At 33.1% G+C, this 25435-nt stretch overlaps 3 protein-coding genes and 3 non-coding genes across 7 annotated transcripts in view; 3 read left to right on the top strand and 3 right to left on the bottom strand.

The window, feature by feature from the left end:
- Positions 1-25435, bottom strand: part of nhr-27 (Nuclear hormone receptor family member nhr-27) — a gene marked incomplete at both ends in the record, with an annotated part of 102695 nt that overhangs the window by 51119 nt on the left and 26141 nt on the right. The gene's annotated exons all lie outside the window — the stretch shown is intronic.
- On the bottom strand, positions 1314-1430 carry F22E10.7. The gene has a single exon (NR_072306.1). It is a non-coding gene; the product is annotated as an Unclassified non-coding RNA F22E10.7 (non-coding RNA).
- On the top strand, positions 1314-1430 carry F22E10.10. The gene has a single exon (NR_072305.1). It is a non-coding gene; the product is annotated as an Unclassified non-coding RNA F22E10.10 (non-coding RNA).
- Positions 1618-1907, top strand: F22E10.6. Its single transcript, NR_072307.1, has 2 exons — positions 1618-1699; positions 1755-1907. It is a non-coding gene; the product is annotated as an Unclassified non-coding RNA F22E10.6 (non-coding RNA).
- cept-1 (diacylglycerol cholinephosphotransferase) lies at positions 5336-9155 on the top strand. The gene is made up of 10 exons (NM_001270271.5): positions 5336-5396; positions 5444-5541; positions 6527-6656; positions 6709-6856; positions 7430-7659; positions 7713-7838; positions 7891-8023; positions 8283-8434; positions 8717-8845; positions 8891-9155. Exons 1-9 carry the CDS (start codon positions 5343-5345, stop codon positions 8828-8830), a joined length of 1185 nt encoding a protein of 394 aa, NP_001257200.1. The 5' UTR covers positions 5336-5342; the 3' UTR covers positions 8831-8845; positions 8891-9155.
- ilc-17.1 (Interleukin cytokine-related protein 17.1) lies at positions 10076-13055 on the bottom strand. Its single transcript, NM_077730.4, has 6 exons — positions 12969-13055; positions 11932-12115; positions 11137-11280; positions 10983-11084; positions 10851-10937; positions 10076-10802 (listed from the first exon to the last, which is right to left on the bottom strand). The coding sequence occupies exons 1-6, from the start codon at positions 13049-13051 to the stop codon at positions 10737-10739; spliced, it is 666 nt and encodes a 221-aa protein (NP_510131.2). The 5' UTR covers positions 13052-13055; the 3' UTR covers positions 10076-10736.

Genomic DNA, 25435 nt, shown 5'->3' on the forward strand with positions numbered 1-25435 from the left:
TTACCGTTTTCCCTATTTTTCGAAATCACGGCAGAAAATTGTAGACTTTATCAAAAAAAAAGTCCTCGCGTTTTTGAATCGGTACAAAAAAGTGAGAACATTTCAGTGAGAAAATTTCAAGTCTTTTTTTCATTATTAAGTTTCGTTTTTAAAATTACTTTGCCTTTCTTACCAATCAACCGTATGATTAGAACTACAGAAAAACATTTTCGTTGGTAATTTATGAAAAGCTTGTTTTCTAATCCATTGTGTTTTCATACATCTTTCTTTATGAGATTAAATAAGTTAAATAATTTTGATAAAATTTTTTATTGTTTTCCTTTATTTTGTCAAGTTTCATATATTATTTGCTATTCTTTCATTCAGAAAAAAATGTTTCTCAAAAAGGCGAAGTAACATTTACTTAAATTGCTTCAAGAAATATGTTCAATCAAAGTTTATACGTTGAAAAAATTTGACTTTACGCTTCAAAGCTTAAAGTCATTGTTTCAATAGTGCACTAAATTTTAATTTCTTGAACTGGCGGTTTTCAAAAAATTCCGGTTCTCCTGCCGTTGACTTTCGACAGTTTTACCGCCCAGGCCTCCGTCGCTTAACATTATTGACACATTGACAAAGTACAATTCGCGCGACTATTGTCTATTTTTCAAAGGGTATGCTCGCCTCTGAAAATAGACTTTCCTGGCTCGGCGAGCCACACTTTACTACCAACTACAACCTATAATTGTAGTTAACTATGTAACGTCTTGCGGGAAGTTGGATTCGTGTTTGTTTGCATGGTTTTTTGAAAAAATAAACCAAGTGGCTGATTATTGAGATTGAAGTTTGTTAGGGTTCTATGTAGCGACTATTATAATGAAGAAGAACGCCACGTCTTGTTTAATTTTTATCAATTGTAATAACGTGTAAAGAATATATGTACCATTGACAGAAAATATTCCGGATATCACTGCTAGAAATTTAACAGTAATAAGAAATGAAAAAATTTTCCTGAGAAATGTAAAATAGTGTGGAACACTTGAAAGAACTGAATATTGTATATTAAACTGAATACTTATTTCATAAAAATTACAGCACTGGGTGCAACAAATGATAGGAGAAAGAGTCGATAGAGTTTTTTATTCTGGCACGTTGTCACAAAAAATTTGTGGCATCACACATTTCTAAAATTACCGTTTGCTATCTGAAAATCAAACGGCGTGCGGATCCTCTGCATGCAAGTGGTCATGCAACCTATCTCATAAAAATGTTTAGAATGGTCACAATTAGGTTGTAAACATTGTATGTAGTTGTTGTACTATTTTCCAGCAGCGCATCCTCTCTCTCTCTCTCTCTCTCTCTCTCTCTCTCTCTCTCTCTCTCTCTCTCTCTCTCTCTCTCTCTCTCTCTCTCTCTCTCTCTCTCTCTCTCTCTCTCTCTCTCTTTGTGTCCCCCGCAGAGCAGAAGATGTGAATAAGTCGATAGGCATGGAAGAGATGACATGACTAAATTGCTACACAACACGGCAATGCTATGCGGCAATTGCCGTTCGGCAATCAAAATTAAAAGATCACCGCACTTTCAAAACACAAACCCTGTAAGGAATACCGCATCATACTTTGAAGCTTAGCAAAATATGCCAAGTAACTTTACTACGAAACATCTCAGACATGGATTGTGCAACGGCACTTGACTGACAGTCGAATCATATGGTGGCAGCGTAAGTTTTTTTCTTTTATTTTTGTAAAAACGTTCAAAACTTTAAAAATTTACAGATCATCAATTGCATAATGAAAAATCCATGATCATATCGCCAACCCTGTATCGGATTCAAATGACACCACCCGAAAACGCAAAAGTCACTGCTGGATTCACCGGACTGCGGTTAGCTAGTCATATGGGTTATGCCTGCACGATCAACAAGAGCCAAGGTCAAACTCTTTCCAAGTTTTGCCGAAATCCCTCCTTCCACATTTTTTCTCTGACTATGATACTATACTTTTCTGGAATACCATAACCAACAATTGTGATACCTTCATGTCCCCATTCAATTTCGAACAACTCATTGATAACTCAATTAACCGTCTATAACCTTCGGTGCTTACAGTGTACATAACCACTCTAAATTTATTTTCTTCTAAACTTCAGGCAAATCTCTTGTGGAATGCGCCTAATAGCTGTTTAATGACAATTCAATTCAATAAATGATTATTTTAGTATTTTTTAAATCGAACATTTTTGTTACAAACGATCGTCATTTCTACTAGAAAACAACAAGTGCTAATGATTCTTGATTTGTTTTCTACTCATCATTAAGAAGTGACTGAAAGAACGATTCCATTGGTTGAAATACAAAACAAAAACATTTTTTCCGGCAATGTCCCCCCTGTGACACCCTGTGTGGAGTCATCGCGTAAATTTGAGCGTTTATCTTCTCAAATATTCATACTACATAGACACACTATGCTATCAGTTTCTTCTGCCCACGTGACATAGTGCACGACATTTATTTATATATCGAAGCCTTTTAAACTTGATTCTGGTCGTTAAATTTGCATCAATAAGTGTTGGTTTCTTCCTTTTTGATATTATTGTTTATAGTTGAAAATATTTTCAAAGCAATTTTTAGTAACATACAACACAGGATTATATATACTTTAATGTTTAAAAACATGATTAAAAATTTTCAGTTTCAAACGCTAAATAGATCTCTTGAAATATGAAAACATATGTTCTACAATAAAAAATAAAAAAAAGATATCTTACAAGTGTTTAACGAAATCCAAGGATGTGGCCTAAGTTCATACATATATAGGTTTGATCAAGTTTGACATTTGAAAAAAAAGGAAAATTAGTCCTTTTTTGTCGAAAGATATAGTACCGACCATTTAAAGACACATTTTTCTAATATCAAAACATTTCACTGTGTCAAAAACAGAATAAAGTTCCATTATTAATTATTGTTCTCAACACACCTTGACTACAAACTAGAAATTGAGAAGACGTCGTCCTCCACGTGGCCTCCATCTCCAGTTTGCAGGTGTGCCTCGATGTACTTCCATCACGCCATTGTATGGCATGAATCTGCTGTACTTCTCTATTTCTCGCAGATCGTCGTCTCCCACTCATCGCTCTCAATTGACCTGCGTAGAAGTGCTGCAGAATGTTATCAGTTTCTATTCTTCTTTCTCTCATTATTCTTCTGGTTTTATTGCCGTCTGATTATTTTGTCTGTAGTGTCGCAGGGTTGGGGAAGGGAGAGAACGAGAAGGAGAAGGAGGACAGTTTGAGAAGTTCAATACAACAAAATGCACTTTGATAGTTTGAACCATGTATACATTGAGTTTCGATAAAGTATAGCTTGTCACGAAGATATTACTCCTAGATCTAGAAGCTATTTGTATTTAAAGTATCTTATTTTTGTTTGACTCACCAAATTTCTAACAATAATTAGCTCTAAATTCTGGACATGAAAATTATTTCGTCAGTAGTTCATTTTGTCGAAGTCCTTTATTTCAATATGAAATTTACGTGCAATTGTACACATTTGACGATTCTTTCCCAAAATTCAAAAAAAAAATAACACGAAAAACAATGAAAAGAGGCCTAATTCAATCATCAGTAACCATTTCGATAGTGAATCATTATTTTGATTTGGGGGGAATCGTTATAAAAAGGAACACTTCAGCATTTGGTTCAAATTTACAAAAAAAGTTCTTTCTGGATTTTCATTCTGAAACACAAAACTCACTGAACCAAATGTACTTATTACTGAGGCAAAGACCTCCTCCCTTTTAATATTCCACTCCATATTCAGGAAATGCGATTTCCGTTCTTATTCGCTCATTTTTCTTCTTTTTTTCCTACCAATTTTCCTATTTCCTCTCGCATTCCCCATTCACAATTAAACATCGTTTTTTTTTGCAAACGAATCATCCCATTATTTTTGTTTAGCTTCAAATTCATTGAACACTTTACAAACTTTCGACTTTGCTCCTCTTCTATCAAAAGTTTTCGTGTTTTAAGTGATGCTTTGTTGCGTTTCAAAAAATTATTTTCACAGTTTAACAAAATTATGAATATCAATGAAAAAAATTAAGACTGCCAAAAATTGGAATCATACTTTGAATCGGATAGATTTTTGCAAAAGATAACACATCAAAACCTGATGCCCGGCAAATTAGAAAACTAAACTTTCCAAGTTACAACATGCTAGATTTTCAATTTCAAAAAAAAAAAAACAATTTGAAGAAACGCTTTCCGATTGAAACTTTTAAAAAATGTAAAAAAATTTTAGTAATGTTTATCAGTTGTTTTTTTCATTTATTTCTTGCTAGTCTCACGGTTACTACATGCAAAGTATTTCAAAAATACTGACGTTTGCCCAATTTTTAAGTTTGTTTCTTGTATCAAATAATTGGACTCAGAAATGTTCAGATATAGAATTTAAAATTTTGGAATAAATTTAACATAGTATTGTATGCTTTATTTAATCCGATTTTTTCCAAACAAGAAATCTGTCGCTTTCAAAATATTCGCTCTCGTTAAATCTACCAGTTTAGTTATATCACCATGCTCTAACCTGAGTCACATGTGTTTTGGAGCTTTTGGAGGTCAATTGGGAACTGAGACACATGCTGAACTTTTGATTAATTGTTCAATCTTTTCTTTTATTCCCTCCGCACAGGTTTTGGCACGTTTTACCCATTTTCTCTCTCTCTCTCTATATATCACGCCACGCTTCGTTCTTTTACACGAGGAAGAGAAACTCAAAAAAAAAAGTGTATTCGATGCGAAAACGAGGCAGAAGAAAAAACCAAACAAACTTTGGTTGACTCACTGAAACAAATGTTTGCAACCTGTCATGTCCCGCATATCTGTTTTGTTCACTGTTTTCATTGATACTGCCCAAGGGGGCTACTGTTCGACATTCTTCCCTGCCATTTAGTTTTACTTTTCTCCACGTGACCCCTATCCGTCAAACTCACCTTTTTTTTGTTATCAATTTCACTTTTCTTTTATCATATTCCTTTTAAACTTCTCGAAAAGTGCGTGGACAACTAATCGGTTTGTTCAACAAACTTTGGAAAACTCGTAAAAAGTTTTTCTCAATTTTCCAGCTGCTTTCAAATTCCAATTTTGAATTTAAATTTAAAAAAACACAATTTAAATACCAAACAGCTTATATAAAAAAAATACACATGCAAATCTAAGAATTCTGAAATTTTTGGTGAAAAACATTTTTCCCATCACATTTTTGTTTCAATTTTTCAGCAATTTTCTATAGTCCAATTTTCGCCCGCAACCAATTAATTTACCACTCTTTCAATGATTCCTCAAATCCAGCTTTTTGCAGAATAGCCATGACGTGCCGAATATCTGCCAAAGCTTGTGGAATTGGCCAAAAATATATTGAAGTAAGATTTCATCTCATTGTTTCTTTCTTCATTTCTTCTCATTCCAGGCAGATTGTTTGTTGTCAGACCAAGAATTAAAAAGGTTGAAAGAACACAAGTACTCAGCAGTTGACAACAGTTGGTTGGACGAGTTGTGTATGAAAAGGTTCGGTTCTTCTATTCTGGTTTAGCGTTTTTTTTGAGAACATCGTGGTAATATTTTATAATTCTAATAGTACACGAAAATTTTAATTAAGAAACATCTCGATGCTAAACTTTCAGTATAAAAATTCGTTCAATATAAATAATTAAACGTCAAGTAGCCCCAAAAAGTGTTGACAACACATTTCATGTCACCAAAATATAAATCTATCATAATTTTTTTTTCTGAAATTTTTCAACTATTTGTTAACACTAAGAAAATAATCTTCGTATTTTATAATTTTGGGGATTTTGCAACAAAAAAAATTCCCCAAGTTTATTATTTTTTACAATAAACTTTTTTTTTGCTTAAAAATAAAAGTTGTAGGGCCTTTTTTTGTTAAATATACTCCAATTAGTCTGTAAAATCAATCAACCTGAAAAAACTTTATAAATGCAGGGCAGTGCGGCTGGGGAAAAATGTCAGCTTTAAAAAGATTTATAAAAAAACTGCTTGTTCCAAGAAAAATTTAAGTGTAATTTATTAGACAATTTATGTATGACTGATCCCTGATATATAAAAGAACAACTAATTGATACATAGTAAAAATTTTAAAATCTTAAAAAAAAAATTTTTTTTGGTCACCTTTCAGACTACGCGTACAAAAACTGAGTTGCCACTTTTTGATTTTAAACAAAACAACATTTTGTAACACATTTAAATTTCCTTCACCACAAAGCCATTAAAATCATTTTGAAACTGCTTAAATAGAAATTATGATTCAGCACTAATCACCGTTTTAATTTACACATAAATTAATTGAAATTTTGAGTTTGGGTTAATCTCAATATTCTCAAGTTTTATTTCTCATTTTGCTTTTTCAACAATCAAAAAAAAAACTGTTAGAGCAACATCGAAAAGTTTTTAAAAAAAGTGGAATTGATACATCAAAACGTTTTAACACTTTACAAACAATGCTATGTATATTTTATCGATGTACGTTTTTCAGATGGTGGGAGTTTGTGATTACATTATGCCCAATGTGGATTGCCCCAAATCTTATTACATGGATTGGTCTGGTCATTAACCTTATCACTGTCCTCGTTTTGTCATCTTTCAGTTATTCTGCTACTGAATCGGTATGTTTTCTTCTTTAAAAACTTTTTTTTTCACTGTTCAATTTTTTTAAAGGCACCGTCATGGGCTTATTTGCAAGCAGCCTTGGGACTTTTCTTCTACCAAACCCTAGACGCAATTGATGGAAAGCAAGCAAGAAGAACGGGTTCGAGTTCTCCCCTTGGTGAACTTTTCGATCATGGTTGTGATAGCATGACGCAAGGTTAGTATTTATCCGACTACAAAAAAAACGTGCTGGGCACATCAAATGTTCAAAAAACGGGGCATGATTTTAAATTAGAATCATTAGTGGATTAAAATTCAAGTGTTCAGAGTACATCCGTTGAAAAGACAATGGACGGATTAGTTTTGTCGGATTATGTAACCACGTGGTTATATTTTAGGGTTACAAATTTTCAATTATGAGATTAAATTGAAATAATAATTCCAAAAAATTTGTATACAATTTCAAAAGTATGCCACTTTAAAAGTATAATTATTTTGAGAGAATTAAAATGGTAAACCACATATAATATTTAACAGCTTATTTAAAAAAAACCCCTACTGAAAAATTGATCAGTTCGCTCGCGGATTTCAAAAAAATTGACTTGTTTTCTTCAAAACCTGATTATTTTGTGCGACATTTTTGAAAATGATTTTTTTTTCGCAATGTGTTGCATTTACCGAAAGTAAAAAAACTATCAAGTCATTTCATTCGAGAGTTACAAAAAAGAGTTACAAAATTACTTCAAACTTCTTGAAGCCACCGAATATCAAAATACCTAATAAATTCCAGTCTTCGTCACATTGAACATTTGCTATGCAATGTCCTTGGGAACCGTTCCATACGGAGTGCTCATTGTCTCTGTTATTTCCGTTGTCATGTTCTACTGTGCTCACTGGTCGACATACTGCACAGGACAACTGAGATTCTCAAAGTTCGACGTCACGGAAGCCCAAATGTCAGTCATCAGTGTTTTGTTGTTCACTGCTATTTTTGGAAATGGTGTATGGGAAACACCTATTGTGAGTTTTTCATCGATACTGTATTTCTGATAACTTACAAATAAACTTTTCAGGCGTTTGGCTATACTCTCAAATATTTTGTTGTAGGATCCTCATTTCTAGTTTCTTTGTATCAAATTCACGGTTACGTTCATGTTATCTTCAGCGGAGGTGTTGGTAAAAATGGATCAACTATTGCGGTACATATTTTATAATAATTTCTGATAGAAACATTCGATATTTAAATTTCAGGGTACCTCAGTCCTCTTCCCACTTTTTCCACTTTTGATGGTTGTCATTCCGTTCATCATGATCTACAATAAAACTGAATCCACAGTTTTCGACGATCATATCACGCTATTTTCATTGTGTTTTGGAGCTGTCGGTGAGTCGGGACCCCTTGTTGACATTTTAGTATTTCTAACATTCTCGGGAGGTCGATCAGGTTTCCGGTAGCAGCTACTACGTAGGTGCCTGGTTGACATGATAATTATTGTCCAGTTCCTGGAAAGCCGCTACGTAGGAGGAAAAGGATGTTAGTTTACGAGTTTGGATATTAAAGTTCAGAGGTTAAAATGTAATAGCCTAGATTATAAGCTTTGTGTAAATAAAATACAAAGTGACTGAAAAAATTAAAAATTCAGGAGCCAAAGCGACAAACCGACTTGTTATTGCTCATATGTCAAAAAGTGAGCTCAGACTCTGGGATTGGATCTACGTTGGACCATTGGCTTTGATGCTCAACCAATATTACGATTTTGTGTTTGACGAATACGTCTTGTTATGGATTGCGACGGTAGGTTTTGAAAATTTTTTTGTCCATCTTGCAGGCATTGTTCAAACATTCTGTTTGGTTTTTTTTTCAATAATAGGGAATTTAAAATCAGATTTTTGTTTTTTGAAAACAAAACCGCACTACTGTGAGAAAATTGCACAGGTACTGTAGTTTATATATTACGAATATCACACGATTCATAACCAGAAAAAGTGTGACTCTACTGGTGAGACATGGTTACTGTAAATTCATATAATTCCTGGAATGGGCTGGCAACGTATATTTTACTTCATCCACTTTCAGATATACTGTTATACTTCTCTTTTCATCTATTGTACGGTTGTTTGCCGACAATTTTGCGACTTCCTCAACATTTACATTTTCGTGTTGGGACCCAGAAAGTCAAAGTCAAATTGACTAGTCTTTGAAGACGTAAGCTATTGTAATAGGTTTCTCTAAAATTTTCATAATTTTCAGGTCGAACCTAACAAATTTGTCAACAGGCGAATGCTGCTAGGTAGCTATGACGAAGAAGATCTTCTCATTGTTTAGTTCATTTTTGTTTTTCCTATTTCTTTACCAATTTTCTTGTCATTTTTGCCATAGAAATGTATTCTGCATTTTTAATTTTGTTTTCAATGTTCTTTCTCCTCTTGTTCCATCCCATGTCACCAATTTTCCTACCCACGCGGTTTTCTTTTGTCCTCTCCCTGTTTCCCTTATGTTATAGTAACATAATATATATATATATATATAAATATTTTTTTTCATTCTTTGAAGATTATTCTGCCTTGTCATGTTATATGTGTAAATGAGAGGTTCTGAATCAAAATAACAATCCGATTTCTGTATAGGCTAAAAGAATCAAAAAAAAGTATGCGGTTTTTGGAAATTGAAATTGAACAACAACACAAATAAGTCATATCAAACTTTTGTGTTGTGATTCAGATTGAACATTGGATTTTGGATTTCCTCAACGAATAAAACTGTCTAAGAAACTAATTTTGAGCATTATTTTAGATTATCAAAAACAGTCTATAAAACACAGATATCTAAATTGTCTGAAAGATATTTTGAAGTATACATCTCTATGTGAATCAGTGACACTAATTACAAAAATTAAAAATGACAATAACTTGTGTTCGGCGTATGTAAATCAATATTTTATGGACACATTTGAACATTTAAAGAGTTTTTCTTTGACTTTTATAAAATATGATCAGTTCAATAAACTTACTTGTTTTGTACAAGATTACAGTTGAAAACATGATGTTCTATCTAAAATATTGCACAATATCGCTTTGGTAACTCAATCAGACAAGTCAGGAGAAAACTCAAATCGGGAAGACTTTAGTTTTCCAAAAGTTTTCCAAAATTTTTGTGGTCAATTACCGTATGTACGCTATTAGCCTTACATGGTAGGAGGGTTGAAAAACTAATTTTCGATTGCCCTATAGTTTTGAAATAGCGTATAAAATTCACTCATAAATTGTTGATCTGGATCACTTTTTCAAATAACTACGCATTACACAAAACAAGCTTAACCGCACCAAACTTCTAAGATTAAAAATTGTTGTTTGAATGTGCCATTTGAAATGGCATTTACTCATCTTTTTTGACGCATTTTATGTTCTCAACACAAAGTCACGAAAAAAGTTTATGTTCAAATTCAAATAATTTATTACGCATTTTTGAGGAGTGAAGAAGGGGTTAACCCGTAATCGTGTAAAACGTGGAAGAGAAGATCAGTAGGTTCAAGTTGGACTTTGCACAAACATGAGATCGTTGGGAGGAGATCGCAAAACTATTTGCAGAAAGTGATGGTCAAACATTCGAATGTTTAAATACAAAAAAATTAACTAGTTGAAAATGCATTGAAAACCCACAAAAATCCGTCATTTTCCACAGTTGGTCCCTTTTTACAACAAAATGTCGGATTCCAGCTATCAATTTACAGATCACGTGAACGAAGAGACGGCTTTTCAGGGCAAGAAGTGAATGAATACACTTTGAATAATTATGCGACGGATCACAAAAAACATCATAAACGCCGAGTGGCTGAGCAAAGAAAGGAGAAGTGAACTAGCCGCTGAGAAATTGGTTAAAATGACGAGACACTAGCCAAATTCAAGAAATGTTTCACAAACAAATAAATTTAAAGAGCTAAACCGGAGCTATCACAACAAAAAAAAATAAAAAGAGCATTTGACAGTACCATAAGATCTGACCACGAGGTCTTGTTAACCGTTATTTTAAATCCAGTTTTGAGATTGAGGGCAAATAATAGTTTAAGAGAAAAATACAACGTTTCAGCCTAAAATGGTTAAATTGGAATTTCTGCTTTGATTGTGTAGATAAAGTCATCATCTCCATCCGCATTCGCATTTGCCTAAAACATGAACTTTAGAGAAAAGTTGTTTGATTTGAACGAGTTTACCTGAATCACTGGAATGCAGGCTAGTGCAATTGTTTCGACGTGCTCCCGAAACGTATTACAACTGTCATCCCACATTAATACTCGCACCTGAAAATTTTCAATTCCTAATTGATACTTCTTAAATTGGCTCACTTGATATCGAAGATGTTCGCACTCAAATATCCGCTTCCCCACTAATTTTGAGTTGGGCCTGGGGCAACTACATTTCACTTCTGTCAATGCCGCAGGTAACCTCTGGAATTTCACGAATAAATATTTTGAATTATTTTAAGGCGAATATGCATACCTTTGGATTGTAATTCAACACATATTCAAATTTACACAACGCGCGATCCCGTAATGGGGTTTCTGCACTTATCGTGTCCAGCTTCTTACTGTTACATTTGCCGGAACTCTTTGTTATTTGCTCTCCGTGTTTTAGCCCCTTGACCTGCAAAAAAAATACGTTACATCTCTATTTAATCTGTCACTGATTTATGTCCACATTCATGGTGTAAGTGAATGAATAAAATTGCAACTTATCCCACTATCTACTAGATACTGCTCAGAGATCATCATCATAACAATGACATCATTTGGCTTACTGAAAGAAAGATGAACAAGTTTTCAAGTGGAGTAGTTCTACGTCATATGATGTTGCAAAGAGTAATAAATTTGCAAGAAGCTTATGACAATCCGGGGCAACAAAATAAAACGAAATACTGTACTCATCGGTAGGAATGTTTTCAACAGAAGTTAATAGATTTTCAGAGATATTAATAGAAAAATTTTAGAAACCCTAAATCCTATTCCTTAGATTATTATTGACGAAAGTTTATCTCATTTTTAAAACAAGAACTTTTTGCTCTACCACCCTCAATGTGATCTACAAAATAAATATGTTCATAATTTCCTCATAAATAAAAAATTAACCAACATTTTTGACTAATTAAAAATGGCTGGTTGGTATTGAAATGTTCTTTCATTGGTCAATTGAAAATGTCAGTTGCACATTCAAGTGCTGAATATCCTCCACCTACGCTTGAATAGGGATGCAAAAATTAACCATTCAAGTCCACCCTCACTCGGAATGAACACGTACCTGCAACCTTAAGAGCGCTTGCTGATATGATGGAGCGATCGGAGAGTAATGCGATGAGTTCTTGCGATTCAGATAATTTGAAAATACTTTGAAATGGTTTTCTTCATTGTATTTATGATAACACTCTTCGGATGGCATTATATCTTCCTCTTCTCCGTCAACTTCCCTTCGTATCCTCCAACAACTGAAAAAGAATTTTATAGTTGTTTTTTCTGCTGCGAGGTCAGTTCTATTTTGAGCAATGTTTCGAAAACAACGTCACAATGACCTAGAGCACATCTTAAGAACACCAGTAGTCGTTTAGATTTCTACCTTGACAAATTCGTTCCGGCACAATTTTCGATCAAGAAACATTTGGCCGACCACATGTATTTTTTCTTGGAAAAAAGTAAGCAGGTTTATCAAATTTTACCTTTATTTAAATCTAATATGACGACAACAAATCAAGTAAATTGGCTCATAATTTATCAAATTTTGTTCACCAGTATGTTTTGATTTCCTTATTGGCAAACAAAATGCCTAATCAAATGATCTATCCTTTTTTGGGTTAGTCTACGTATTAAAAGGAGAAAATATAAACAATCCTAGATTGTAGCTCCATATGTACAAATTGTGGGTTAAGAATTCAAGAAAAAAAGTACAAATCGGATTTGAGTCAAGCAATAAGTCAGAATTCGATTCAAATCAAACCACTACCAGCGCTGATCAAAAAATAATGATCATTGTGTATGTTATTGTTTTTTTTCTGGATTTAATAACATAGTAAATCAAACGTTCACCGTATAACACCGAACTATTCTTTGTATTTGTCACCAAGCCTCGTCTAATATCATCTATTCAGCATGATCTCCCACTTTTTGTTCAAATTTGTCATCTCATTTTTTCAATGTTCGATCAGTAGCATCAAAATATTTCATGTTTTGGAAAAAAAAAACTCCTAAGAAGCACAAAATAATACGATTTTAAAAGACAGAGTGTGACTCAGCAAGGTTCAGCTGCTAGGGTGTTAATTTTTAGCAAAAATGCAAATAACTCACTTTGAATCCAGGGCGAGATGTGTAAGTATTATCATTATTGGGTAAAATGACTGTAAATTTGTCCTGTGTGGTGATTTTGGCATTCCTGAAAAAAAACAACATGAAGAAGAAGAAAAAACTCATGTGGAAAGATTTTGTATCTGAAGATTAAAATGAAAAATATATATTTTAAGAACATTGGCATTTGCGGCACTATATGAAAACAAGTTTGAAATTAATAAATTATGGAAGAAAACAAATAAAAAAATTTTTACACGCCTGGTCGATTTGCTCATTCATTGTGAGGAAAAACGATTACAGGATCAAATGGATTAAACAAAAGTCATCGAACGTAATCTTTACAATAGAACTTGTAGTGCACACTATTATCAGTGCCATTCATTCATTCATTCAACCAGATTGGTCCGAAACGTGAGACCATGGCCAGGCTCCGCCCAGTTTGAGCTCAACTTTTCATTTTTTTTACAAGTTTAACAAATTACGCAGAGGGTTGAAAGATTGAAAGATAGTCAAAGTCGAAAAAAAAAACGTTTTGCATCTTTCTCTCTCTCTTCTTTGCTTTTCTCTTCATCATTGTAAACGTCAAAAAAGGCACAACGCTAACAAAAATAGGAAAACGGTGATGGGGGAGGAGAAAGAGAGATAAATTGGGCTGTCTGTTGCTAACCTGGGAGCAAAAAAAAATGCTAAGAAAAACTGAAAGCGGCCTGAAACAATTCATGACGAACAACACATAAACATAAACTCAAAAGTCCTTGACTTAGAAAAATGAAGAAAAAACAAAGAAATTAAAAATAGAAATGTTCAAAAAATTAAGACTACTGTTGATGAAAAGTTGTAAAGTGGCTCGTCTTGCAAGATTTTGAAAGAAGTGGAAGAGAGTGGGAGGATATGATTTTCTAGGGATTCAAAGAACTTTGTTGTACTGAGAAGAACGCCTGTAAATTTGGAACGCAGGTGCTGGCTTCGCTCGTAAAGATTATGCATATCAGGCAGATCAAATTAAATACGGATTTAAAAATATTGTCTACAAATTTGCGAATCAAAAGTTTATAATGAGGTAGGGTGTTTTTTAAATGAGAAAATGACATTGTGAGGTATTTTTCGGTAAGAAACATCGATTACTGGTACAGTGTAATACAGTGCAATAAAATTATACATACATGATCCCACTTTTTTGTGTATTACCTAGGCTGAAAAATTAGAAAAATAGACAGTATCAGCGCGAAATATGTCCTGAATCCGTTAGTGAAGTTTGGTCGTGATTGAATAATTTACACTAGGAAACATCTATTCCGGACCGTAACATGACTCTGGTTATACGTGTATTGCAAAATTAGTATCAGTTATGTGAGCTATGTGAGCTTGAAAAGTTTCAAAAATAGCTTGTTACAAGTATTCCGGTATTGGCTGAACACTACGAACAACTTTCGTTAACTCTAGCAAGAAAGGTGATGTTGAGACGGTGGAGCTCTAGATACAATTGTAATTCAACAAAAAAACCAGTGTTTGACACAAAGTATCACGCAATTATGATGTTGGATAATTTGAGAGAAATACAACGTTCTGATCAATTTGATGTAATATAATATAAAATCAAATTTATGATCACGCAACATCTCGTCAACTTGACAAATCCAAGAGCAATAACTTTTTTTTCTGATTGTGACGAAAAAATGGCACAGACAAGGTTGTGGAAACTAGGTTAAATATTGTGTAACTTGTTTTTCACAATCTGAAGAACACTTGTTTGTAAACGTTCGACCTCCGAAAATACCGTAGTACTTTAGTCCCACGAACTGGGAACCAAAACATCATGTACGACGTAGAACTTGGAAAGAAATTTCACAATCACGGTATCTGCGGCACTTTTAAAGAACGTCGATTTGTCACCTCCTGTGTTTCGGCAATAAGTTTCACAAAATCATTTCAGTTATCTACGTTAAAGGAAAGTGTCAAAACATAAATTGGAGGTTCATTTATATAAATTTGATTTTTAGGAAAATTTTCGAACAACAAAGTTAACTGTAAAGTTCTATAAATTGGGGGTGAAGAAGATCTTAAAAATAAGTCGAAAGAGTTGGGTTCTGATATTATGGTTTTCTGCAAAATTTCGAGTCATGAATGGAAACAGAAAGATCTGAAAAAGAGAACTTTGAGAAGGCATGAATATTCATAAATTGACGCTATGAATCAACGTTTACCTGCTCTTCTCCTTGTGCTTGAACTTTAACGGGGAGGAGGATTGAGGGGGCACTTAATTATTTATTTATTTATTTTCTTTTTTTGTCGAAATTCTTCATTTGCATTCTAAAATTGCCCAAAAGTCTCGGAGATTATAATTTCAAACACGCCAACATAACATTAATTTTAATTAGTTCTGGTGTAAGAATTATGAGCTAATTAGTGGTTCAAAAAGATTGCGTTATAGTTCAAAGAGTTTTCATTTTTCCTCACGTTATAAAGTCGTTCTCGATGTTGAGACATAAATTTCAATGTTTGGAATTCTAATTTTCAAGCAGCTGTTTTATGGTTTCAAGTATTTCAGAATTTGTGAAATAGAATAAAACAAAATTTAACAGCATATACAGATTTGCAATTTGCCACAATAATAATAATGAAAATTTCAAAGGTTCTAAACACAAAATGTTCCAGTGAGGGCGGTTGACATTTATACTGTCATTTACAACTAGGAAATAGGAAAATGCTTTGAGATTTGTGAAAGTTTAGCCTCAGTCTGGTATTATTTAAAAGCGACAGATTTGACATTTACAAGAAGGTACTAACATTCTTGTAACATTTTTGAAAACTAGAAAACCCATTTTCTCAATAAAATGATTAGAACCATGTATGTTTTTTTTTTCAATATACACCGTGTGCTTGTGGAAACCATTTCAATCAAGAGTTGAATCTATGTAAGCTGTGGTCAAAATAGAAATACCTGCAAAATTTAGACTCCCTTCAGAAAAGAATGAACTTCAACCTACGGCTTTCACCAAGGAAAAAAAAACAAAATATCTGCTCAATTTTTAGAGATATTATGACGCTGAATTGCCAAATATTTCCGTATTTAGAACCATAGACTAAACTTGCTTTCAATGGGAAACAAAACACTAATGACGACCTTTTCAGTTCGCTTCCTCCCGCCCAATATTTCATTCATATTAAGGATGACACTCCACACGCGGTGGCAGTAAAGCACTGAGAAAACCCCCACCGAGATAAAAATAGAACGGGGGGAGTGGAAAATGTTACCGAATTTCGTCTGGATTAGACATTTCACATGGATTCTTCTCAATCCCATTGATCAAACGGCAGTAAGTGCACACAAAAAGAAACATGGAATAAAGTTGACGTGATGCTCAAGCTGAAGAACCCCACTCTTCAAAAAGTTTATACTAATGTGTTCCCTGTCTAGCACAAGATACATACAGCTCAACGTCAAATCAGAAGTGATCTTATAAAGCTGTGCTTTTTGATATACCACGCTATCTCACGCAGAATAAGTAACGAGGTAGCAATTAAGTTAATAGAAGTTGCAAAAACAAAGTTTGCTTTCTGTTAACATACATTTTCTCAAGATGTAAGTTGTGACGATACGCCTTTGATTTGATCAGAGTTGAACAGAAAATTTCAAATTGAGGAGTCACATTAATCACGCAACAAAGTCGTAAAATATGTAACCTTTTGATCTGATACTTGTTGATTTTGCTTTGAAATTCAGTTACAGAAAAAATTAGCCAGACCATAAATTTTTTGCCTAATGAATTAGTTTAAAGTTAAACAAATGTTTTTTTTTTTAATTTAGGGTGCTTACTACCCGCACTCTGTAACTCGATAATAGAATACATTTTATTTGGGCAAGTTTTTTTCGGAAGATATTCCATATTTTAGAACATCAGGACATCTAAAAACTAGAATGCACATTAATCCAAAAAATAACGTTAAGGCTTTATAACAAAAAACTATTGGCATACTTTGGAAAACAATTTTGAAACCAAGTTCTAACAGGTCACATTTTTGAAAAATGCAGAACCGGTCAGAAAACATTTTTTAAACTGTAACTTCAGACAATATAATAAAGGTACAGTCACGGTCGTAAAGGTATGGAAAATCGGTGTTTCCGTCAATAAAGCTCATTAATAAAACCGTCATAACTCGAAAAATAAAAAATATTTTTTAAATCTGTCAACTAGAGATGGCATGGTAAGGAACATATGAGAAATGTATGTGAATATGTGAAAAAAAAAACATCTGGGAAATACACAAAAAATGAGTAATAGGTTGACTTTGCAATGACGGTAGCACATTGAATAATTTAAGTAATAAGCTTTGCAAGATGTATCCAGACAAAAATGGAAAAAAATTAATCAAAACTAGAAAAACACGTAGACTTGTGCGCGAAGCCGTGAAAGAAACGGGAAATAATAAACAGTTGATCATGTTTTGAAATTCTGCGTTATCTGTTTAGTTTAATCCACGGAATCCCACGCTACTACGTTTCAAAATTCAAGGTCTTCAGTGACACCGGTCTTTGAGTCGATTATAGCTCACGATGTGGGAGGGTGCGTGGATTAGGTCAGTGAGCTGTTTTAGTTCAGTCAATGCTAATCCAGGAATGTCCGTCTTGCAGTGTTTATTAACACTGTAGTTTTTTTTTTGGAAAAAATAATACATAGCATGAAAACGAAAACAAACATTTTTACGGGATTCTTTGAAAAACAGATAATTTTCTCCGAAAAGTAGATTTATAGTAAGGATTTGGCACAGTCGTGAATTCTTTGAACTGAAATTTTCAAGACCCAAAAGTATATAGACCGCAATTATTTTAGTGATCAGCTGGATGAGGTTGGCTTTTTTAGTAGGACCCGTTCCTAAAGATAAGAAAAAACGTCCACTTGTTTAACAGCTCTAATCATCGGTCAATTTTTCTGAAGTGTACAAAATTGTAGACAGTATCAGTGACAAAATTTCATTTGTTGAAAATTTATCGAGAAAAAAAAGTTTTTCAGTTGTAATTACATTATTGAAGAATAATATGATTCAGAACATTTAGTTAGAATTTAGGTGTGTTAAATATATGAAGTGAAAACTACAGGTTGACAATACTAAGTTTTGATACTGAGGACATACAAATTTAATGGTTTTTTAAACTTCACACTGAAAAATATGAGTCACTTTTAATCTTATTCTACAACCAACTTTGTTCGACTCTGATTTCTGTTAGGCCGATCATAAATGAATAAATCAGCGTGACATTCTAAAATTAGCAACGTTTGGAGTACATGCCAAACACTGAAACAGATGATTTGGAGTTCAATAAACTGTGTTAGATTTCCAGATGCATTTTTCAAAGAGCGGAACATTTCGGAAAAGGTGGTGGGTTGTCAAGAAGCTTTGTCGTAGCTTTATTAACATGAAGTGGAAAAAACTAGGTGTGGTTCAAAACAAAGTATATATAATACAAATATGGAAACAAATTGAAAACAAAAAGTTAAATTTGGTTAGTTTCCGAATTCACAGACCAATTTTTTGCTTTATTGAAAAAAACAAGTAGAGAAGGGTTGGCTGCAATTGAGAGCCTACGTAGCATAGATCCGTCTGGGTGGTTTAGTACATAGTCTGATTCTTAATTGGGAACGTAAATTTTGACGAAGCTTTGCTCCTGATGTCCGCAGCTGCATTTTGAAGAAATAAAACGTATAACTTTAGTGCACGTCATTTTTGTGTTTTGAACTGTTTTCTAAACATTCTGGTAAAAAGTTATGTATTTGTTTTAAAATTTAAAATTGAATATTCATAAAAATTCATCGAACATTTAAAAAAGACTTATCGTCTTACTAACTTAGAACATGTAGTATCTATGACGGAAAAAACGGGAACTGAATATAGTGTATCAAGAACCTAAACAGACTTGATGAATATAAAAAACAATGACGACAAAATAAATTTAACCATCATATTTTGACATGCGTTCTGCGAATAATATACAATTCTAATAACACCAAACTAAATTTTTCATCTTATCAAACATGATCAAGTTGACGTAATTACTAGATCGACTTGTCTGAATGTGTATTTTAACCCTGATCTAATGAATAACTCGGCTATTGCAAATTATTTTTTTTTGCAGCTGTATTTTGAATTCAGACTTTCGTGTTTTCTAGTTTACTTTGCTATGTTGGTAGTCTGTTTCAATGTTTCAAAAATAATTGCCTGAAGATATCAATTTTTTTGACTACATAGAATAGAAGATATTTGTTAAATTTATACATTCCGTGTTTCAGCCGCATGAAATTTAACGCATACTTTGAACCCTATGGTTTTTAAGAAAGTAGAAAATTTAACGAAATCTGTTCTATGCACTCCGATTTTGAACTAGGGATTATAAAAATCACGAAAACAAAAAAAATAACTTGTTGGATTTTTTAAGGATGTAGAATAAATTTCAGATTAACATTCTGAAAAAAAAACAGTTTCTCAGTCATTTGCGTCACTCAAGTACACTTATCACCCTCCCAAACCCTAATAGATAATTGATGCTGGATTACTGTAAGGTTACTGTAACTTTGCTGTTGTGAACTGTTAGAAAATGATGTGAATTAATTTTTAAAGCTTTTTTCGTATTTTGATATATAAACACTCTATTGGAAGTTTATTTTTTGTGCAAGATAGCATAGTTTATTTGAAGAAGTGCACTTATTTGCCAAGGATTCTAAGTACTTAGCGTTCGAGTATTGGAAAAAAAATCACCTAACTGTGTGCAATGTATTGTTTGAAAAATTTTTCAGCTAGACATTTTTTGAAGCGGTTTTTGAATTGTGAATTTTTGTTCAAGTGTCAGAAAAAAATTTGACTTCTTAATAAAGAAAAGCTGAGCTTTCGCAATTTGAAAATTACAGATTTCAGATTCTTAACTCATGATAACGCATAACTTATTATAAATTAAGAAAAGCCTAACAACATCAAAAAAAACTGTTCTGGGAATTCACCAGATTGATGAAAACTGAGTCTGACGAATTCCAAATTTCTAGAATCTTCTTGTTTGGTTGAAGTTCAAAAACTATTTGGCAATGGCTGTCAAAAACACGGGATGGACAACTAGCTAACTGTGTGTGTTTACTGATTAGTGAGTAGACCCCCCCCCTCATTCATTCTTGGACCACTCATGCCACCCAAAATTAAAAAGATGAACAAAATAAAACCATAAAACGTCAAGAGCTAGAATTAAACGTGGACATCAACAAAATATGCAACATTAAAGTTGTTTATAAAAAATTAAAATGGAAATTTTTAATTGTTCATATTAAAAAGCATGTGCTTTCTGCTTGAATGTGACTCATAGCCTAGTTAAGCACTAAATCAAGTCACGGTTTTAAAGCTTGACACTGAAATATAATTTCAGAATTCAAGCTTAGTAGAAGTTGAAGGTATCAACAAGCTTGGAATCTTTATTACTTTACGACATTAGCGATTTTGAATTTTTGATGTTAGCTTTAAAATCACAGATATGTTTGACAATACATGAACTTACTGTAATCAAATGTTGGCTTGTTCTATATTTATTATTGAAACGGTTTTTTTTACCTCAAACTTTTTCTAGTTTGTTCAAAGCTTGCAAGGATCACTTTGTCAGACAAATCAACTAATCGAGATTAAGCAGATGCAAAAGCAGTGCTTGCCTTCATTCAATGCACCGATATTGCTTTATGAATGAATATGGCATTTATGATGACATCATAGCACATACTACACAATAACTAATCTTGTCGTTTTAAATCAATCCGACTAATCGGCTCAATTTTCGTTGTGTATTTGTTTTGATTTTCACAACGATCAAATTGAGTTACTTGATCAGAAAAAAACATAAAATGTTGAATTTTTGGAAAATACCTGTCAAAAATATGGTAGGCATTTAGTATTTCTAACGTCAGTACGAAAAATTAATCGTCTTTGTATCGTATTAGATCCACCTCCACCAAAAAAGTATTAACATTTGGTTGCTCAGAAAGTGCAAACTTCAAATCAGTCAATTTATGCTTGTTATATGTAAATTCGTATGATGTAGTTTTAGGTTTACAGGACACGTTTTCTAACAAACGTTTTGTAGTGAAAAACTTGCAATAATTGATACAGAAGGATACATAATTTTTCTCCAAACAGTTACAGCTGAAATTAGAAGAATAAGAGTAAAAAAGAGACTAAATAGCATCAAGACCACTAATGGTGATGTGCTATGTCTGACATTGCAAAATAGAAATTATATTTTTTACGAAAAAATTGAGAATTCTAAATTTTAATTTTTATATACATATGTACAATTTTATCCGAATGGGCATAAATACATAAATAGTGAATCAAAATCAACTAGTACAAAAAAACTGAATGTTTGAATTTTTTGTAATAAAGATAGTATAGGCAGAATTGATTGAAAATTAGGATAATTCAAAATCAAGGAAAAATAAAAACGCACAGAACATACTTGGTCGTTTTCAGACTTTGCACAATTTGAAGAATAGTGAAAAAAATAATGATGAGTCGGGTGGATGAGTTGAAATTGATGTGAATAAATTAAAATGGAGGAAATGTTGGAAAATTAATGAGATTATATTCAGTTTGGAAATCTATAATCTATTTGAAGTTTTTATCATAAAGTAAGTTTCACAATTTCTTGACTTAAGTTCTTCTAAAAAAATTTATGTCAAAACTTTTGGCTTAGTGAAAGCCTGTTACAATTGACTGCTTCTGAACTCTAGCTAAATTTGCAAATAAAAAAAAGACCTTACCAGTCTATAGATTCGTAAAGTTAACACCGTTTTTCAAAACATCAGATACGAAATTACTACGTGACTCTGACCTGCTTGAACAATGTCCAACAAATAAATTTCTCAAAGGACCCGGTAATGCCCTTCTCAGAACTATCTAATTCTTATTCCAGAGCAAAACTCGTGAATTGAAACGTCACTTTTACTTACTAGGTCATTCAGAGAAAGAGGGGAAAGATAAATTTGTTGATCCAAAAAGGATGAGTTTGAACTATTTGTAAAATCATCTGATATTTTTTTATGTTACTTATTAGGTACAATTTTTTGGTACTATTTTTTGGTACTTATGTATTATTTCCCCTCATTTTGAAAATATACATTTTTAAATAAAAACGTGTGGAGGTTTTGTATTTCTAGGCTTAGGAAATAACCATTTCTAAGCCTAAAGAAGGAAAATGGACATCACGTTTTACTAAAATGAATATTATTAAAATGAGGGGAAATAATAAACAAGTACCAATTCTTTTAAATTCTACCAGAATTCAATTATATTTATGCATCTAAGTTTTAAAACTCTGTGTGATTTGCCCTCAATTGGCACGCTGCCAACAGGTGTTTAAAACGGTTGATAGCAATGCGATACTCAATTTCTGAATCAAGAACTATGGGCGAATTTTATTTTTAGTACAAATATCACTAGAATAAAAATAATACGGTATGCGTTCGAAATGTGAAAACTAACTATTGGTCTATCTTGTTATAATGACTATTCAGATTAATCTACCAAAAAATAATATTCAGGTGGAAATAGTCGGTTCAAAAAATGTCAAGTGACTCAAAGCTATCAAAAATCATTGGAACGAGATCAAGGCACAGAAAACAACAATGGAAACGTTTACTCATTGAAACTTGCTGAATATTATTTTCAAAACATTTGTTTTAGACTAATCAGTTGGTTGGTAGGCATTTCCCAAAAACTTCACACCAGCTGTCGCCGCCACCAAAGTTTTGTAATCGTGTAGCATACATGATAATTTATTAACAAGCTACCATTTTTCTATAATCCTCCCCCTACATATATTTTTACAACAAACTATTCCACCTGCCGTGTGACGTTTAGCTCTTTCAAAATTCAAGCGACATGCCCTTCGGCATTTAAACAGCCTCAATGAAATCATTGCTATCTTAACCCCATGTTTCGTCGTCGTACGAGGCGAGTAGAGTGACCATACTGATAACAAGAGCACGTAAAACAGTGACCACTCGGTATGCTCAAGAAAAGGAGGAAGTGAAAAGAAGAAAAGTGTATGTATCAAGCTAGAAGTAAACTTAGATGTCTTCTTAGATTTCTGTTCTGGTAGTTCCGAAATATACATTAAAATATGTGGGAAATCGTTGTTGCGATAATAAATTCCAAATATCTAATAATTCTTACCTCAAAGTTTAAAACAATTGGTGTTTTTGTTGCACAAATGAGACTGTAATAAACACAAATTGAAACTATTCGCAGTATTTTAAAAGTGTTATCTTAAAAGCATAAATGTGCATACGTTTTTTGGAAGAAATCCAATTTTTGAAACAGAACAGAACTATTGAACTATTTTCTCAATTCTCTCAACTGAAACTTTTGAAACTTTCGATTACTATACATTACCATATCTGAGAATTTCTAATAAACTCAGGCAAGCTTGACCATGCGTCAAAAACCAGCAACAACTTCAGATAAGACTCTATACAGATCTAAGCCATGTTATATACCTTTGTCAAAATACAAAAATCAGTACAGGTGATCCGTTTTATTTACGTGAGTTCTACCAAAATTCTTCATTCGAGTGCCTACCAGTTCCTCATTCAGTCACCAGACGTTTTGCAATTCACAGGTGCCAGTGATTGGTGAATCAAAATGCTAATTAACTCCAACGGTAGAAAGTCAAAAATCATGAGACGAAGGAATGATTGTATCCGATACAGAAAATGAAATAAAAAACATCAAAAACTTCCTTGAAGTGGTCAACGTTCTGACTGAAGACTCAAAATAATGTCAAATTCAGTGTTTACGTTTCATTTTATGCAGCTAATTTCCAATATGCATCCCTTATTTCCGAGCTTTGATATTTGCGATTGTGCGCTTGGCTTCAAATTAAACTTCAACAGAAACCATAGTTGACATATTAGTCAAAGTTTACAATTTTAGGATGAGAACAATCACCGACCATCTTCTAATCCCTTATCTCATATCCGCATCTATTTATATCTATCTCCAAAGCATTTTAAAACAATATGTTCCAAGTTGAACAATAGAAGAGTGCACATGAGAAAAGATTAGATTACAGAGAGGAGAGCCCACCACAGACAACAGGGGCGGAGTCGAGCAACACTGAGCCTGACACTGTTATCTTATCGGAAAGCACGAATTGTGGCGTTTGAGGAGTGACCCAACTCACATTCGTCTAGTATAGTCATATGGTGTTGACCACAATCCAATTTATTTAATTTTTTTTAAGTTTTTCCTTTTTATTTTCCTTTTTTTTACTTCAACATTCGAATTCGGTCTATTTTCAATGTTGTGTTATTTTAACAAAAATACAATCCAGTTTCTAGTCATGTCTGACAGATAGACAAATTATTTTGAAACCTAATGTAAAGTGCGTGCAAAATGATAATATTTCTGAGGGGTGTGATTCTTTGAACTAATTGAAACATCTCTTGTTTCAAAATGTTTAATCCCTACTAGTTTAAGGAAGTTTTTCTTGAAATTCTGTTTTCATAAAAACCAGCCGATGGGATAATGTAGAATTTCAACAATAAAACCACCACTACATATGCATGGTGAATTTTTAAATAAGCTGACTGTGTTAACATGATATGCGGAAAAATAAAAACAATCATAAATTATCCATAATATTGAGAAAATGCAACAGTTTTCCAGATTCACCGTAGAAAATCTAGCCAGATGCAAAAAAAACTGCATTATGAAATTTATCCCTGCGCAAATTCGTTTTTTTTTTCTCAAATTGGCTGGTAATCGGTAAAATTCAAGGGGTAAAATGCAAAATCAAAACAGCGGTCTAGGTGCTCTGCTAAATTCAAATTTCGGCTTGTAGTTTTTTTGATAATAACAGATGAAATTATCGCTGGTATTAGTTAAAAAATAATCCAGTTTCTAAATTATCAAAGTCTGGAGAAATATGACTTAAGTGTATTCTTTTGATTGCATTCAACAAAATATCCAATCTAAGTACCAAGTCCTCTCAATTTTAACTTATTGGCTCTAAAGTTACTCCTGTCTCTTATCAGTTGTACCCGAAACGTTTTCGCATTTTGTACCAATCCCACATTCCGAACCTTGAACCTTTTCACGTGAATGCCATTCATGTTCTCTGAACAGGATTCAAAAAAAATAGAGGACGTGGCACCACTTTCACCGTGTGTCCTCTACAAGGATAGGTCTGGTGATTATCAATTGCAAATTGAACGGGGAAATTAAAAATCGTGAGGTGGGGGGGGGGGGACGTGGGTAACGGACTGCGGAACCGGATTGCTGCGTGGAGGAAAGAAGGAAGATATACGATGACTAGGGGGAGTAAAATCACAACGTTTGTTTCTCCATATCGCTTAGGGTCATCCCCCGCTTGTAAAAATTCTTCTTTTTCTGCCTCTCGCTATTTTTTACAACTGTCTTTGTTTCAGAATGTGGTGCAA

Source organism: Caenorhabditis elegans, chromosome X, assembly GCF_000002985.6.
Source record: "Caenorhabditis elegans chromosome X".
Classification (NCBI taxonomy): domain Eukaryota; kingdom Metazoa; phylum Nematoda; class Chromadorea; order Rhabditida; family Rhabditidae; genus Caenorhabditis; species Caenorhabditis elegans.